General features: G+C 49.7%; 7 protein-coding genes across 7 annotated transcripts; 3 read left to right on the forward strand and 4 right to left on the reverse strand.

The window, feature by feature from the left end:
* Positions 1-41: 41 nt before the first annotated feature.
* I303_102477 (uncharacterized protein) lies at positions 42-3833 on the reverse strand (the record flags this gene model as incomplete). The annotated part of the gene is made up of 6 exons (XM_065968560.1): positions 42-736; positions 786-887; positions 938-1236; positions 1288-2259; positions 2313-3114; positions 3161-3833. 6 exons carry the CDS (start codon positions 3831-3833, stop codon positions 42-44), a joined length of 3543 nt encoding a protein of 1180 aa, XP_065824632.1.
* Positions 3834-4271: 438 nt separating this feature from the next.
* On the forward strand, positions 4272-7335 carry I303_102478 (uncharacterized protein; the record flags this gene model as incomplete). Its single annotated transcript, XM_018405834.1, has 2 exons — positions 4272-4371; positions 4430-7335. 2 exons carry the CDS (start codon positions 4272-4274, stop codon positions 7333-7335), a joined length of 3006 nt encoding a protein of 1001 aa, XP_018264328.1.
* A 290-nt stretch (positions 7336-7625) lies between these two features.
* On the reverse strand, positions 7626-8551 carry I303_102479 (uncharacterized protein; the record flags this gene model as incomplete). The annotated part of the gene is made up of 4 exons (XM_018405835.2): positions 7626-7658; positions 7720-7849; positions 7929-8320; positions 8381-8551. 4 exons carry the CDS (start codon positions 8549-8551, stop codon positions 7626-7628), a joined length of 726 nt encoding a protein of 241 aa, XP_018264329.2.
* A 27-nt stretch (positions 8552-8578) lies between these two features.
* I303_102480 (high osmolarity signaling protein SHO1) lies at positions 8579-8911 on the reverse strand (the record flags this gene model as incomplete). The annotated part of the gene is made up of 3 exons (XM_065968561.1): positions 8579-8603; positions 8668-8728; positions 8785-8911. 3 exons carry the CDS (start codon positions 8909-8911, stop codon positions 8579-8581), a joined length of 213 nt encoding a protein of 70 aa, XP_065824633.1.
* A 447-nt stretch (positions 8912-9358) lies between these two features.
* Positions 9359-11821, forward strand: I303_102481 (uncharacterized protein; the record flags this gene model as incomplete). Its single annotated transcript, XM_065968562.1, has 5 exons — positions 9359-10588; positions 10659-10827; positions 10874-11001; positions 11054-11621; positions 11682-11821. 5 exons carry the CDS (start codon positions 9359-9361, stop codon positions 11819-11821), a joined length of 2235 nt encoding a protein of 744 aa, XP_065824634.1.
* A 246-nt stretch (positions 11822-12067) lies between these two features.
* I303_102482 (uncharacterized protein) lies at positions 12068-12571 on the reverse strand (the record flags this gene model as incomplete). The annotated part of the gene is made up of 1 exon (XM_018405837.2): positions 12068-12571. The coding sequence occupies one exon, from the start codon at positions 12569-12571 to the stop codon at positions 12068-12070; it is 504 nt and encodes a 167-aa protein (XP_018264331.2).
* A 485-nt stretch (positions 12572-13056) lies between these two features.
* I303_102483 (mitochondrial 37S ribosomal protein mS45) lies at positions 13057-14620 on the forward strand (the record flags this gene model as incomplete). The annotated part of the gene is made up of 3 exons (XM_018405838.1): positions 13057-13290; positions 13350-13535; positions 14018-14620. The coding sequence occupies 3 exons, from the start codon at positions 13057-13059 to the stop codon at positions 14618-14620; spliced, it is 1023 nt and encodes a 340-aa protein (XP_018264332.1).
* Positions 14621-14670: the final 50 nt, after the last annotated feature.

A 14670-nucleotide genomic window follows, 5' to 3' on the forward strand; every position in this document is an offset into this window, starting at 1 on the left:
AAATACATGTCAAGTTCCTGACGCAGATGAGCCCCAGTACTCTAGTCATCCTGTTGGACCTTGCCATACCCTGACTCTCGATCTTTCGGCTTCTCATCGCCGAATCCGAAACCTTTACCAAATCCACTCTTCTTGCCCTTTCTCGTTCCTCCTTCCCCAAATTGCTCAGACCACTTTCGCAATTCTGGCAGACTGCCTTCTTCCGAGCTTGATGGTCTGATCTCCCCCAGCGCTATCTTGAAGTGTTTCCACGCCAATATCCTAGGTTGCGGCTCTGTCATTGGTGGATGTCCTAGAGTCTCATCTGACTGGTCTTCCTCGGTTGTGCCGTCTGATGGAGGTTCATGTCCGACTTTGTTGGCGGAAAGTAACTCGTCCACTTGGCCTTGTGCGATCTGCTGATCCCCCTCACCTTCGCCGTCTACGCTTGTCAGCTTCTCCTGGGAGTTTTCTGGCGTAACATCTGAAGAAGCGAAGATTGTAGCAGGTCCCAATCTAGATGGACCGGCTACGGGTGCTGCAGTCTTCTGCCGTTGTATCTGAGTCTTCTTACGTCCGCCTCCACCACCGTCGGAAGGGGACAAGACCAAAAATTCAGCTTGACGACCACCTCCAGATGTTGTGGTCGACTGAGGTCGGATCGGAATCGCCGAATCGGATTCCGAAGTCGCAGCTTGTAGCCAAGGCACTTTGACCGTATCTTTCACTGCAGCCAGCGCGGCGCTCACGCACAAGTCTGCTTACGCCTTCAGCAACAGCAGCTTGTCTGCACATGCGCGACTTACGCTTCAAGTCGGACCCTGAGAAACCGTCGGTCTCCTTAGCAAGCTTTTCGAGGTCAACGTCTTCCGCTACACTTTCGCCCCCGAGTAGTATTTCCAATATGGCTTCGGAAAGGTACATTAGCTTTAACCTTTACACGAGCTGAAGAACCCACCCTTCCTACCCTCGACGCTGGGAAGATCAACTAGTAATCGTCTCGGTAAACGTCTGAGGACAGCATCATCCAGATCAAATGGTCTATTCGTCGCCCCTATGACTACAACTCTTTTATCCTTGTTCGCTATTGCTGAACTCAACCCATCCATTTCTTGCATGAATTCGGTCAGAAGTAGATTATGGGACATGGATCCAGCTGAGCCCCTGGATATACGTGCTCCAAATAGAGCGTCCACTTCGTCCAAGAAAACGACGCACGGCGAGAGACGACGAGCCAAGCTGAAAGCCGCTTTCACTCTGCGTCGAGGATTCAGCCTAATTCACGCAGAACGAGGAGAGCATACGTACAACTTCTCCCCTTCACCAACATACATGTCATTGACATCGCTCGGTTGAATAGCCAGCATTCTTGCCCCACTCTCCGCAGCGACAGCTCGAGCGAGTAGAGTCTTACCAGTACCCGGCGGACCGAATAACAAGGCTCCAGTGGTAGCATGATCTTTGAGCACTCCGCCTCTGAAGGCTTCCGGGAAAAGAAGAGGCAGGGACACCATTGATCGTATGCCATCAACGGTCTTGTCGGGTAGGTGGACGTCTTTGAAAGAAGTGGACGCGAGCTTGGCAGGATCCACGATACAAGGTAATAGCCGCTTCTCATGTTGGGATAGATTCTTCGACTTTTTGAGGTGCTCGACGACTGGATCAAGTATAGTCTGGGGTGCGCTCTCGATCTCCGATTTGACCTGCGCGTCAACTTTCGTCGCGGAGGACGCGAGGTGCCGTTTGATCTGTTCTGTACCTGTCTTCTTCTCTTCTCCCATCGCTTTTCGAGCTCTAATGACATCCTGCCATTCTACGGTGACTGAACCTTGGCCTGATTTCCCGCTGCGTACGGCTGTGCCGAGAGCTATACTAGCAATGTGCAACGCATCATTCCATGAGATAGCGGCATTTCCCCAACCTTTGCCCACACCAGATGATTCCGTTTTCCTCGTCAAAGGTCGACCCGTGATCTCGCTTGTGCTGAGTACTTCCGAAGGATCCGTTAGCGATCCTCCTAATTGGGTAACGGCCTTCCGCAAAAGGGCTGCCGTCAGGACTCTTCTCAGTCGTACCCTAGCTTCCTTTTCCGCTGTAAAATTACGATGTTGCGGAATGATCGGATAAGCTTTCCATACCAGCGAGACGGCTGCACTATTAGACTGTCCCGACTGTGATTGGGGCAGACCAAACTTGTTCATGATGAGCTGTCGTAGTGGATTTACCGATCTCTGATTGCCTTCAGGCGATTTGCCAAATGATGGCAGGATGGCGTTCAATCTGCCCGAAATAGTCAGATCAGGTGCTTTATATAGGAGTTGAATAGAACTCACCCCTTGGAAAGCATTAAGCTCAGTCTACCCTGATCGCCTTCCCTGCGTCCGTTGACATCGCTTTCTTCGCTGCCCCACCACAACTTGGCATCATTTCTCGGTTTCACAACCTCCACGTGAGAATGCACACTAATACCCATACTCTTGAATTTCTCTTCTATGGCAGCCAGAGCAGCCTGAGCTGGGTCTTGCGGGTGATCGCTTTCTTCGTCTTCCAATTCTTCATGAGATTCTTCCATCTCCTTCAACGACCCATCCTCGTCTCTGACAGCGGAAGCAAACGCTGGAGCAGTGTGAGACAGAGCAAGGGAAGGTGTGCACTGCAGAATGATACTTGTCGGGTAGACTAGGGAGGGGTCAGAAGTTTTGCCACTTGCACCTTTCACAGCTTTCGATGGCGCAAGTACACCCTTCCGCCGCCTTCTCACAGCTTCTACCAGCGAAGGCCACCATATTGGGAATGATTTGGCCATTGTGATGGCCGATTCTAGAAGAACAATACGCTTTTTGCCGGGTTGAGAATGGCCGACGTTGATGATTTTGCTGAAAAAGCTGACCCATTCATGGTTGATTCTGCCTTGCGGTATATCTTCCTCCATCTCTACCATGCCTCCCATACCGGGCGGCATCATACCACCACCGCCCATGACTGCAATAGGTACGCTGGCAAACATTCCTGGCATTCCTCCTTGCTCATCTTGCTCTTCTTGTTCGATGATATCCTTCTTCGCGGTCATGAGGGGTTGTGCTGCTGGTTGTAGAAGCGGATTCAGAGAAAGGGGCAAAGATGGAGTTTCTATGCCTGTGCGCATGTCAGCGTAGTCTCTACACGCGAAAGATTCACTGACCCTGATCTGCCAAGGGAGATGATGGACCATCAAGGCCTAATCCCAATGCCAAATCCAGTCTGACTACGTCGGCGCTCAACTCATTGGCCATTCTCTTGACTGCATCATTCACATAAGTTTCTCCTCCTTCGAAAGGTGAGGCGAGAGCTATTACAGCTTCCGGGGATGGCGATCCCGGCTCCTCAGTGGGCTCCGCTGGGGTGGTCCGCGGCCTCCCCGATGAGTCGGGAAAGGAGACAACATGTGTGAATGGGGATGAGGCAGTCAGCTCCTCAGCAAGGTGTTGATTGCCAGCGAGAAAGGAGGTAGACAGGTGGGTGAGAACAGGTTGAAGTTCGGTAGGTAGCGGTGAAGAAGGCTTCGACGGGTTTATGAGGGAAGTGGTTGATGCATGGAGCTGATCTTCGTCAGTCGGCGGTATGCGAGGCTCCTCCTCCTCTGTACCATCGTGGCTCTTCGGTGACTCGTCGTTTGGAAGCGGATTTGGGTTTTCTTCCGGTGCAGCGTTGGCTGAGGAGGCTATAAAAGTCCGCCGCGAGCATGTCGACCTGGGAAGGTGCAGCAAAGCGCTCGTTTTCAGTGATCGAGCAGTGTTCTGAGGAACGCCCAGAAATTGACGGGAGATCGGAGGCAAAACTCGTTGACGAAGGGTCGAAGGCGAGATTCGTCTCATGTTCCCTAGAAAAAGCTCAGATTGACGCCGAGACCTGTCGATATCGCACAATCAGTCGTGCAGATCGATTCCTAGTGTCAGGCGGCCAGCTAACTTCTACAGGTGGTGACTTGACTGAGGTGGCTGTAGACCCATGCAGATGGACCTCAGCACTGTAATCTTGAGGTAGAAGAATGATTCAACTTTCTTCGAAATGAACCAGATGACAAAGAAGGCGGCATACACCGTTGGGCTCGGTGCAAGATTACGTAAAGCAGCCGAAGTCTGAGCGCGTTGTTCGTTGTTGTCGTACATGAATACATGACAATCATCAACATCAGAATATTCTATGATGACCAACAGGAGAAGCGATGACAAGAACATATAGATAGGTAACAGGACCATCCCATATCGACCGCTCGTCCGACACACAATTGCCTGGCTGAACATCTCCGCATGATGGAGACACAGGTGGATTCGTCGAAGGATTCGTTAGCTTCCCTTCCCGGTCCATACAAGTCTACGATAGATGAAGACAATGAGGGCCTCGCAGACGATGGTGAGCATGCGGTCGAGCCCTATCGCTGTATTGACAATCGCTAAAAGAGGTATTACAGCGACATCTCTTTCCCTGTTGGACTTGCTTCAATCCTCTTCGAACACGATAGATCTCTCCGACCATTCCGCCAGCCAGTATGTCGACCAACTCCTCTCCCTTTCTCTACACGAACTTCTGCGGCAGCCCCAACTCATATCAGCCGAAACATCGACGGTCGAATCGGACCTAACCAATCTGTGCTTTCGAGAATACCCCACTTTCATATCAGTGCACAAATGCTCGTCTGCTGTCAGCTCGGCATTCGACGATTTCTCAGGGAGTTTAGGGAAACTGATCGGAGCTATACCATCGCTGGAGGATCAGTGTAAGACGTTTTCGACCAACACTGGAAGTATACAAAACGTTCGAGTCAAAGCCGCGCTGGTACAAGAGCACCAAGACAAGCTGTTAGATCTCTTAGAACTTCCTCAGCTCATGGAAACATGCGTCAGAAACGGATATTACCAGGAGGCAATGGAATTACTCAATCATTGCCGTTCATTAGCGACAAAGTATCCGGCGGTCGCTTTAGTACAAGATGTGAACAAGGAAGTGGAAGGCATACTGCAATTGATGCTGGCCCAGCTTCTTGCATTGCTTAGAGAACCAGTCAAATTGCCCGCTCTGGTGAAAACGGTATCTTTCTTACGACGAATGGACGCCATAGATGAGACTGAACTGGGTTTGATATTCATCTCAAGTCGATATCACAATTACCGCGCTCAGCTCACCCTCATAGACAGGGATAAGGCCGACCCAGTACGATACCTTAGAAAGTACATCGATCTCTTCCGGGAACACGTATACGACATAATAGCCCAATTCACTGCGATTTTTTTGGAGACGTCGCCGTCCGAAGTCGCGGCTATACACATCACCTCGTTTGCTAATCAAGCAATCACAGACCTCGTCGATCTTGTGACGTCTTTCATACCCAGAATATCATCCGACTCCGGGTCAATGTCCTCCGTTCTCGTCCAGTTGGGCTATTGTGCCATGTCGTTCTCTAGAGTGGGCCTGGACTTTGCACCTCTTATATCTGCACCCTTTGCTTCATCCGTACTATCAACTTTTTCCCAATCGCTATCAACGGCTTCCAACGACTTCTCCTCCATTCTTCGCAATTCTGCTAAAGCTGTCTTACCGCCATCGCAAATCCTGGTTATTGCTGAACACATACCGTCCATCGTTTCAGCCCTGACATCACCACCTGCCTTGCCTTCAATCGATTCAATATCGCATTTCCCGCCCATAGCGACTCTCATCAACGCATACATTTCAGCCTTCAACAACCTTCGTCTACTCGCTCCTCTGGAATTGCATTCACAGCTCGTTGCTTTACATTCATCCTCCTTGCTCGCCTCGACAAGTGTCTTGCTTCAATACGTCAAACAGGCCACCACATTGTCTGACGATCCTCCGATGTCTCCTGTCAAAAGTAGACCTGGTCATGGACGTACACCATCTACCCCTCGCGCGGATTTGCTGCGGCGAAACTCGGAAGTTCTCATGACGGCTGATGCTCGTGCAGCGAAGAGAAGAGAGGCCAAGCGAGTATGCGTTGCGAGCGCAGATGTGTGGTGCAGGATGGTAGTCCCGTTTCTGATGGACAAGCTGAATGAAGGTGTATTCGCCGATGTTCCGAAGCCGGACATGCCAAAAGATCTCGGTGAGAAGCTGGAGGAGTTAGAATCTTGGGTCAAGATCAATGGTGAAGGTTCAGAACCCGAAGAAAAGGTCAGGATCAACGGAAATGGCGATCTCTCACAATCCCTCCATTCACTGTCCGAAATCGATGGTGGTCTACCGAAGACCCCACCTCGCAAGGATCTTCCGCTGGCGTCATCTTCAATCACCGTAGACTCCCCTTCACAAGTGTCTCCTAAAACACCGGCCATACCGAATCTCGCGACCCCAACTCCCAAATCCACCTCTTCCCTCCCGACGAAACAAATTGATAGTATCGAAAATGTTTTCGATCCTTTACAGCCGTCCGCCATTGATCAAGTCAGTAATGGTATGCACTCCGCCCCCGTGCCCGCACCTGAGAACCTGCAGCAGAGCAACGCGGATGTCATAGAGAATATGGAAGTTCAATTGGAAGCTATGCACGCTGGCTTGACAGGCGAAGAAGCTGCTGTCGCCGTAGATGTCAATCACGTCGCACATCAACCTATGGAGAATCAAGAAGATCCTCGTTCTGGGCAGAAGCCGTCCCTCGATGAGGCTATCGACCTGCAAAGCGGGGTCACAGATGCAGAAGCGGCTAAGCTGTCCGGCGACGTAAATGCAACAACAACGGAGATCGATGAAAGCCCGAAGACCTCAGCTCCAGGTGAAGAAGCCAGCTACCAGAATGGATCAGAGCCAGAACGTCCCCTGGCTTTGGCTGATCAAAGCTTGACTAAGGGACCATCTACCACTCCCGACGCGGACGCCGATCGAGAAGGGCATTCGGTCGAGAATTCATCTCTGGATCTCCACACTGTTCACGAAGCGAACATAGTCGCTGGCGACGATGAGGAGAAGGATAACGCCTTGGGCGATACACCGTCGAAGAACGGAGTGCCTGAAGATGCAATCAATCAAGACACAAGCCTGACCTTCAGCGACGAACCGGGACGGTCTCAGGCCAAAGCGAAAGACCAGGATGAAAGGGCAGATGAGGCTCAGACAGATGGTGATGCCGGTCGAGAAGTTGGACCATCCCAGACTGCAGCCGAGACGCAAGCCGTACCTTCTGCAGAGGCGTCTCAGATCGAACCTGCACCTGAGTTAGCATCTCAACCTCAATCAACGCCAACCTCGGCCGATCCCTCGCGCGTTTCTTCGCCCATTGGTGATGGTGATAGACCAGTCAGCGCAGTACCAACTACTTCCGGAGGAGCCTCGAAGAAAAAGAAGAAGAAAAAGGGGAAGAAATAGATCCAATAGTCCCACTTCACATTTAGATTTGTAGTATAAGAGAAATGATGCTTGAATCTTAGTAACGAAAACACTGCTTCGGCACGACGCGATGATGCTAGCACTGCGCAGATGCATCGACCACATTATATGATGATGCATGTTACTTGGTATATATTCATTGAAAGCAGCAGGCGTTCAGCAGGGGTATAGCTTGAAACGGAATATATATGGTTATCTCATGTGCAATGCTGCGTTCGGTTCATTTCTTCGTTTCGTTGATTTAACGTAGCTCAGGAGTTCCTGAGAATTTAGAGTAAGGTGAGGTAGTTGGACGGAGCGATCTGATTAATGGACCAAAATGAGCTGTGTTATGCGTGAATCGAGTGTGTGATCTGCACTTACACCAGTAGCACCTGTTGGAGTCCTGACTTGGAACCATTTCCCTGTGTTATCCAGCACTTCAAGGATATCACCCTTTGCGAAAGACACCTCATTGGGGTCGTCCGCCGAAGCAGTGTATGCGTACATCGCCCTGTTGCGAATCACTGTGTCAGCGAAGAGCTCGACGAGAATGTACAGACGTCTCAACGGTACAAGAGAGGGGAACTTACTTGGCACGATGTTTGTACTCTGGCTCCTCGCCACCTGGGCTGTGAGCCGGATAATCGTTCCTCACAGCAGAGGCTTTTTGGGGTGTACCTTCCGTTGCAGCCGGTGCATATCCTCCTCCTGACATTCCCCCTCCGCCTGAGTATCCTCCAGCGTTGATGCTGTGAGACGAGATCCCTCTGGACATGTTGTTCATTCCTGCACCGCCTCCCAGTCCACCTCCTATACCCATTTCTCCTCCGCCATTGCCGAAGCCCGAGACCGAGTCTCGATGGGCTACAGGAGCCGAACGCATCCTCCTGTCCGGCCCTGAGAGACCTCCGGTACCGCCCGAGTTCAATAAGTTGTAGAAGAACGATTCTTCTTCGGAAGTGAGGTAAATGATCCAGACAAGCTGCGAAGCCAGGGAAGCGCAAATCAGCCAATACATCATGAAAGCGAAACGACAACTCACGTCGACCATGGTCAGAAGTAGCCATCCTACGCCGACAGCGATCAAGGCTCCCTGAGATTGGAAGATGAACTCCACTCCGTGAACAGCAAAGACAGTGGCGATAGCCAAGAATATAGCGATTTGAAATCGGTGCAAAGCAAGAGAATCCGAAGCCAGAGCGAGGCTAATCATCAGCTTCGATCCTTCGGGAGTGAGAACCTACAATAGATGTATTATTACGGCCCTGGAACACATCTCGCAATCAGCACTCTACCCTGCTGCGGATCCACAAGCGGAATCGAGCTCACAGTTGTATCCATATACCGAACCAAAGCGTATTGACGACAGGCGTTCTGCCGTCACCGGAGGCTGAAGGGGAAGATTAGTTATAAGCCTTCTGAGAGCAAGATCCGTCATCGTCTTACAGTACTTGGCCTCGGCAGCGGCTTGACTTGCAAAAGCGATGATCCAAGAGGGGATAGCAATGATGAATGTCACCAAGAAGACGGGATGACGGAAAACGTATCCGGGGTCGAAGCCATGGTCGAACATGATGTATGGCCTGTCTTTATGGTATAAAAAAGGTTGCTGAAGGTCTCGTAGCCGTAGCGCTGTTACTCCGAAGTATGCAAGTCGAGGGGTTATGAGGTTTTACGATTGATAAAGTGATGAAAGTGTGCGTGTGTCTGATCTGATTTATCATTGTTCAACTTTGAAAAACAATCCAACATGGTAAACATGCATGCATGCCATAAGATGTTTCCGCGCTAAAATGGTATAAGGGACAATTCCTAATCCACATTATAAAATCGGTTTTATCGTTTCTAGTAACCATTACAAATCTGCATTTGGGACGCGACTTGTTGTTGTTGATAATATTAATCTAATCTAAACTTTCAAAGTGTTCCATTCCGACACTTTCCTCGTCGCCAATCTTACCTCAACATAATTCAAGATATCGGATTCAGATCCGTTGCTATACCTGAAGACCATGTCAAGATGGAAAGTCTCCCGAATCACGCTTATCACCCTTCTCTCACCGCAGACTCAAGTTCACAAGCTCATTCCACTTCAATAACCTCACGATCTCTCATCCCGCAAATAGATACTGATGGCGATCTCAAACGGCGAAGACTATCCCCAGATGTGTACCAAGCCACCACTTCTCGACCTACACCTCGATACGTTCCACTTCCTGATCCCCTTTCTTCGATCCCCAAATCAGCTCTGCTCTATCATTTCGCAATCTCAGCTCATAGGGCGTCTCACACTCACTATCAACAAGCTTTTGTGCACTCGTCAATCTCGTCAGCTCAGGTCGAAGTCGCCCAAGTCGTACCGCTCTATCATACTCGCAAGCTAGCTAATCCGTTCGTGCACGACCCTCATGCTGCTGCCAAGGCGCTCGATTTGCAATTACTCGCTCTCGATTTCCTTCGGGCTGGCTTGTCGCAGCCAGGATTGTCCGAAAGGGAAAAGGTCGCTTTCGGACTGGAGTTTGGCATCATAGGGCTCAAAGTTTACAGGTCCTGTCATGAGCCTGTCGCCGGCAAGGGGAAGGACAGCGATAAGAGGCAGACAGTGGACACCGGAAGACTAATTGAGGATCTTCAAGAAGTAATCGGCCAATCCTATTTCGTTTCCGGCAAACAAACGTCTTTCACCTCCATGAGACTCCAGCTGGAACTCCTCAATGCTCGACTCGCTTTCGTACAAAGCAAATTCAATCTTGGAAAGAGGATGATCCAGCAATCATTATCGAACAACAAGGAAAACACCAGGCATCGGTATGCTCTATACCTCCTTTACCTCGAATTCGTTGAATCGACCGGGTCGGCAGACTTCCTGATCGTGGCGGATGACCTGATGGCTGAGGCCCATTCGAAGAACCATGTCCAAGTCATTCAGCTTGCTGCGCTCACGAAAGCGCGGTTCGTCTTTGTCTCCCGGAAGTGGGAGTACGCAGCCCAAGCTTTATCGTCTTTATCGGCTGTATTGGGCATAGCGGAAGATCTGTCGAATATAGCTCATTTCGAGGGATCTCCAGTGGAAAAATTGTGGCACACTTCGGTCCTGGTACATTATCTGACGCTCCGTGCCCTATGGGAAGGTCGTACGGGTAACGACACTCTGGCAAAGACTACTCTTCAGACGATATACACGACGATGGATGGTATATCCGAATCAGGAATTATGAACACGATTCGTGCCAATGGTGGTGTGATGACGGTGAGTTTGCTCCACCGCAGGCTGAATGCTGATGGTGAAGCTCAAAATTGCTGGCAGTGAGCCACTGAAGATACAAATGACTCCGCCAAACATCCTCTATCTACTTGTTTACCTGACCACCGCCGTCAGCCGGCGAGAACTTACCGGGTCTAACGCCACTTGTAAGAATATATTACATTCCAAAGCTCTACGTCATCATGAAGACTTCGTTAGAGCTGCGGATATGTGGGATGCCGGATGTGAGTCTCGATAAGGGGAGCAGAATCCCAGCTGATGGAGATCCAGTTTCCGATTGTCATGACGTCCTTGGAGCTCGAAATTTGCAGAAACAAGTAATGGCAATCAGAGGAGAAATGATGCTCGAACATGCTATGGCTTTAATTTTCCGAAGCGATTTTGAGGCTGCCTTTGATGTGAGTCTCTTCACCTGGAGTTTTAGCTTACACTTCGCAGCTGCTTCTACAGACGGTGGATCACCTCCGAGCACACGACTTGTTCCAGCTATTTGCACCCCATCTCTGTCTCTTATTCGCTCAACATGCCATGCAAGTCGGCGCAGGCACTCTAGCTACCACATACTATCAAGCATGTCTTGCACGTATCAATACCGACAGCGAGTTTGGCGTCATCGCTACGATCGGCCTCATTGGCAATCAAGGCAAACTACTACTCCTAACTCAGAATCCAACAAATCGAGATCTAGTGAACATACTGGTTGAGAAGTGTAAAGGCAGTACGAGCGCGATGTTCAACGCTGCCGGTTACTTGTTAGCCAGTCTGACAGATGAGAATGTGGTCAACTCCAAGAAGAAATTGTCGACAGCCTACGAGATCTGTTCCAAATCCAACAACAATGTCCTTCGACTGCTCATCTTCGCGTTCACGACTAGTACACACCACTATGGAGGCCGAGAGAGAATGTTCCGACAATTGATCGCTGGCAGAGATTTAGCTAAGCTCATGGGAGGCAGAGATCGTCCAGACGGGGTAGGCCAAGTAGTTTTAGGCTTATGGTTTAATTACCGTCTCAAAGGTGAGCTGTTGTTAACATCTAGCCCTCAAAGGAGGGGATGGAGCTGACAAGCATTGGCAGAGTATTATCGTCAAGAAGGAAGTCAAGAAAGAACCAATCAAGCTCGGGAAGCTGTTACCGCTCATTTGGCTAGGCTCGAGGCAGTCAAATCACAGGCTGCGGCGCTGCAGCTGGTGGATTCGGCAAATACGCGTCGCTGATAAGGGCTTTTGCGCCGGCATTGTGTATACATATCTCCAAGATGATGAAGACCAGCAGTGTGTTTTATTGTAGAATTCAGGGTGATCTCCACCGTGTAGCTATCTAGTCAGAGTTCAGCATCACTGATCATGCACATAATCATATTCTCGCTGTATACTGCTCGGTCAGAGTCTGGTCGCATGACTTGCTGATTGCATATGTGTACAAATGGTGTGCTCTAGATGCGCCTGAGACTTCGCTCGTATTTATCCTACTCTGCAAATCACTTCACCTCCTAATCCAGCTCGCCAAGCTTCCCAACCTTCCAAATACCTGTTCGTCCCTATCCTGCCACTTTTCACATCTTCTTGCGTACGCACTATCAGAATCTCGCCCATTCCTACTCCCGCTACATTTCGAGCTCTCTTGCCTACTAATAATCGACCTAATTCATCTCGATCCACCACGACCCTGAAAGAGGGTTTCGATACTAATCCCATCCTACGCAATACTGGTTGCCCATTACGATGTTTCAGACCTATCCATAATTTCCTCGCTGGTATCGGTAGACTATTGAATGATGTTGGATCTGGACCGGCGGGCGAGCCGAGAGAGACGTTTGATATTAAGCCTGATCGTAACAGTATCGAAGAGATAGCGAGGGAGGAGTTGGAGAATGGTACGGATGTTTTGGCTTGGAAACCTCGAGAAGTGTTTTGGAGATGAGCGCAGAGATTTGCAGGTAGTGGTCCGAGTGTTCGCGTCATCATGATGGGATGGATTGATGGTGTGAGGCCGGACGACGAGATTGGTGAGAAGGGGGTTGAATAGCAGGCAAAGATTGGTGGATTCGTTCTCCTTTTACTTTGACGCCGAACAGACTGGCAGAGAGATAGATACAGCCTCGCACGTAGAGGTCGACCGACTGTTATTGAGTTCTTCGTGAGATGCTAGTCGAGTTTTGTTTTGACTTTCGTATCGTGTAAATACAGTCCAGAGACAAACTATTGTCACTTGGACTTTTGACCTTTTGACTTTACGATACGATCCCAGGTCGACGGAGATGCATGAAAACTCCTTCCGTATCCACTGGCCGCCACACTTGTGATCACCTGAAACACACCAAGAGGAAACTCCGGCTAATCCCGTCAACGCAACGTATAACAAACCAAAATCAACCACCTCAATCAGCATTTTCGAAATTCCTCATTCAATCCATTCATCTCCTCCATAACCACAATCTACATCTTTCATCATGCCATTCACCACTTCGGTAGCTGGTCCTTCTCGGCTCCCTTTCCAAGCAGCTACCAAGACATGTCGACGATCTGTCTCTCGAAGGCATGCCTCCTCGGCTGCTGGAGAACCCAGACCACCCCCTAGGAAGGTCTCCAGTAATATTTTCTTCGCCGATTGGATCAAATCCGAAGGCTCGCAATATCGCGATGTCCCAAGGGGTCAGAAAGCCAAATGGTTGGGAGACAAAGTAGTGAGTCAGCTTTTCGGAGCCCACCTGCGATACCAAGCTGATCAGATCTCTACCTGCAGCCATATGCCAGTAATCCAACTTTTCGCCCACCACCACCTCTCTCCGATTATATGCAAAATCAAGTATATACGGAACTCCGACGAGGACGCAAAGTCGCTGAGCTAGCTGAAAAGTTCAACATCAGTAAAGCTCGGGTCGAAGCTATCCGAAAGCTGAAGGAAGTCGAAGACGAATTCAATCGAAGAGTGAGTTTTCCACCACGGATTTCATCTCTATCCATTTTGTCTGTCAATCATCTTTCGCCTTACCTTGCCCTCTCCTCCCATCTCGGATGAAACAAAATATGACATAACCTTCGTTCTGAAGACTAAAATCATGGTTATTATTATATTTCTTCACTTTCTGAAGCTTCCTTTGCGATCTCGAAATCATGATCAACGATGTCACGGAGGTTCATGAGCTGATTTTTCTGCTTTGTCCCCTTTGGCATCGTCCGAATCGGTATAGGTGAGTTGCTGCCTCTTCATGTTCCTCCATGCCTTCCGTCACCCCTGTTTCCCCTCTCATCCCTCTTCCCTTCAATGATGACTATTTTGATTAGTCTTTAAGACTTCACAGTAAACTTATGGTTAAAAAACCATGCATGGCTTTCTGACACCTCTTTTCGCTTCTCCATCACACCGTCGAAATCCAAGCTAAGATGGTCGCTGACTTGATTTCACTACAGTCTATCCCGTTGCAAACGGCTTTCCAGAAGGGTATGGAACCTTTGCTGGGCGTCCAGATTCCCATCAACCCCTCTACCAAAGAGCACGATGCTGCCCGAGCTCGACATATCGACCAAGCCCACGACTCGCACCCGAGCACTAGTGCTGAACGATTGGAAGAACAGCGATGGGATTCTGGTGTAGGTCAAGAAGGAGCATTCGGCGCTAAGACTCGAGAGAACGCTTCCGAGGGGGTTGAACGAACCGCTTGGGAGTTCAGGGATGAAGAACAGAACTTGGAGGACACTCGTGTGCTTGCACAGAAAGAAGAAGAGCTGAAGCAGGATCCCGCTCATCACGGTGTTGTTCATGAGGTCCTCAAGAGAGAAGTCATGACTGCTACCTTATTCCCAACTCCTGTGACTGAGCAAGCTGCACTCAAGAAGGAGAAGGATGCCAGCAAGGCTAACGAGTTGAAAGTCAAGAAGGATCAGGTGGAAGGAGTAACGGTCGGTGGTATACACTTTGTAGATACTTCTTTCACCAATACTTTCGGCTCGGACAATCGAGGTGCCAAGTTGAGGGAGAAGAGGCACAGAAGGAAAGAAAGTAAGAAGGCATAATCAGATAACATACTCCTTACCCGCACGGTGAAGTTGATGCAATGAAATGA

The sequence above is a fragment of the Kwoniella dejecticola genome, chromosome 3 (assembly GCF_000512565.2).
Source record: "Kwoniella dejecticola CBS 10117 chromosome 3, complete sequence".
NCBI classification, from domain to species: domain Eukaryota; kingdom Fungi; phylum Basidiomycota; class Tremellomycetes; order Tremellales; family Cryptococcaceae; genus Kwoniella; species Kwoniella dejecticola.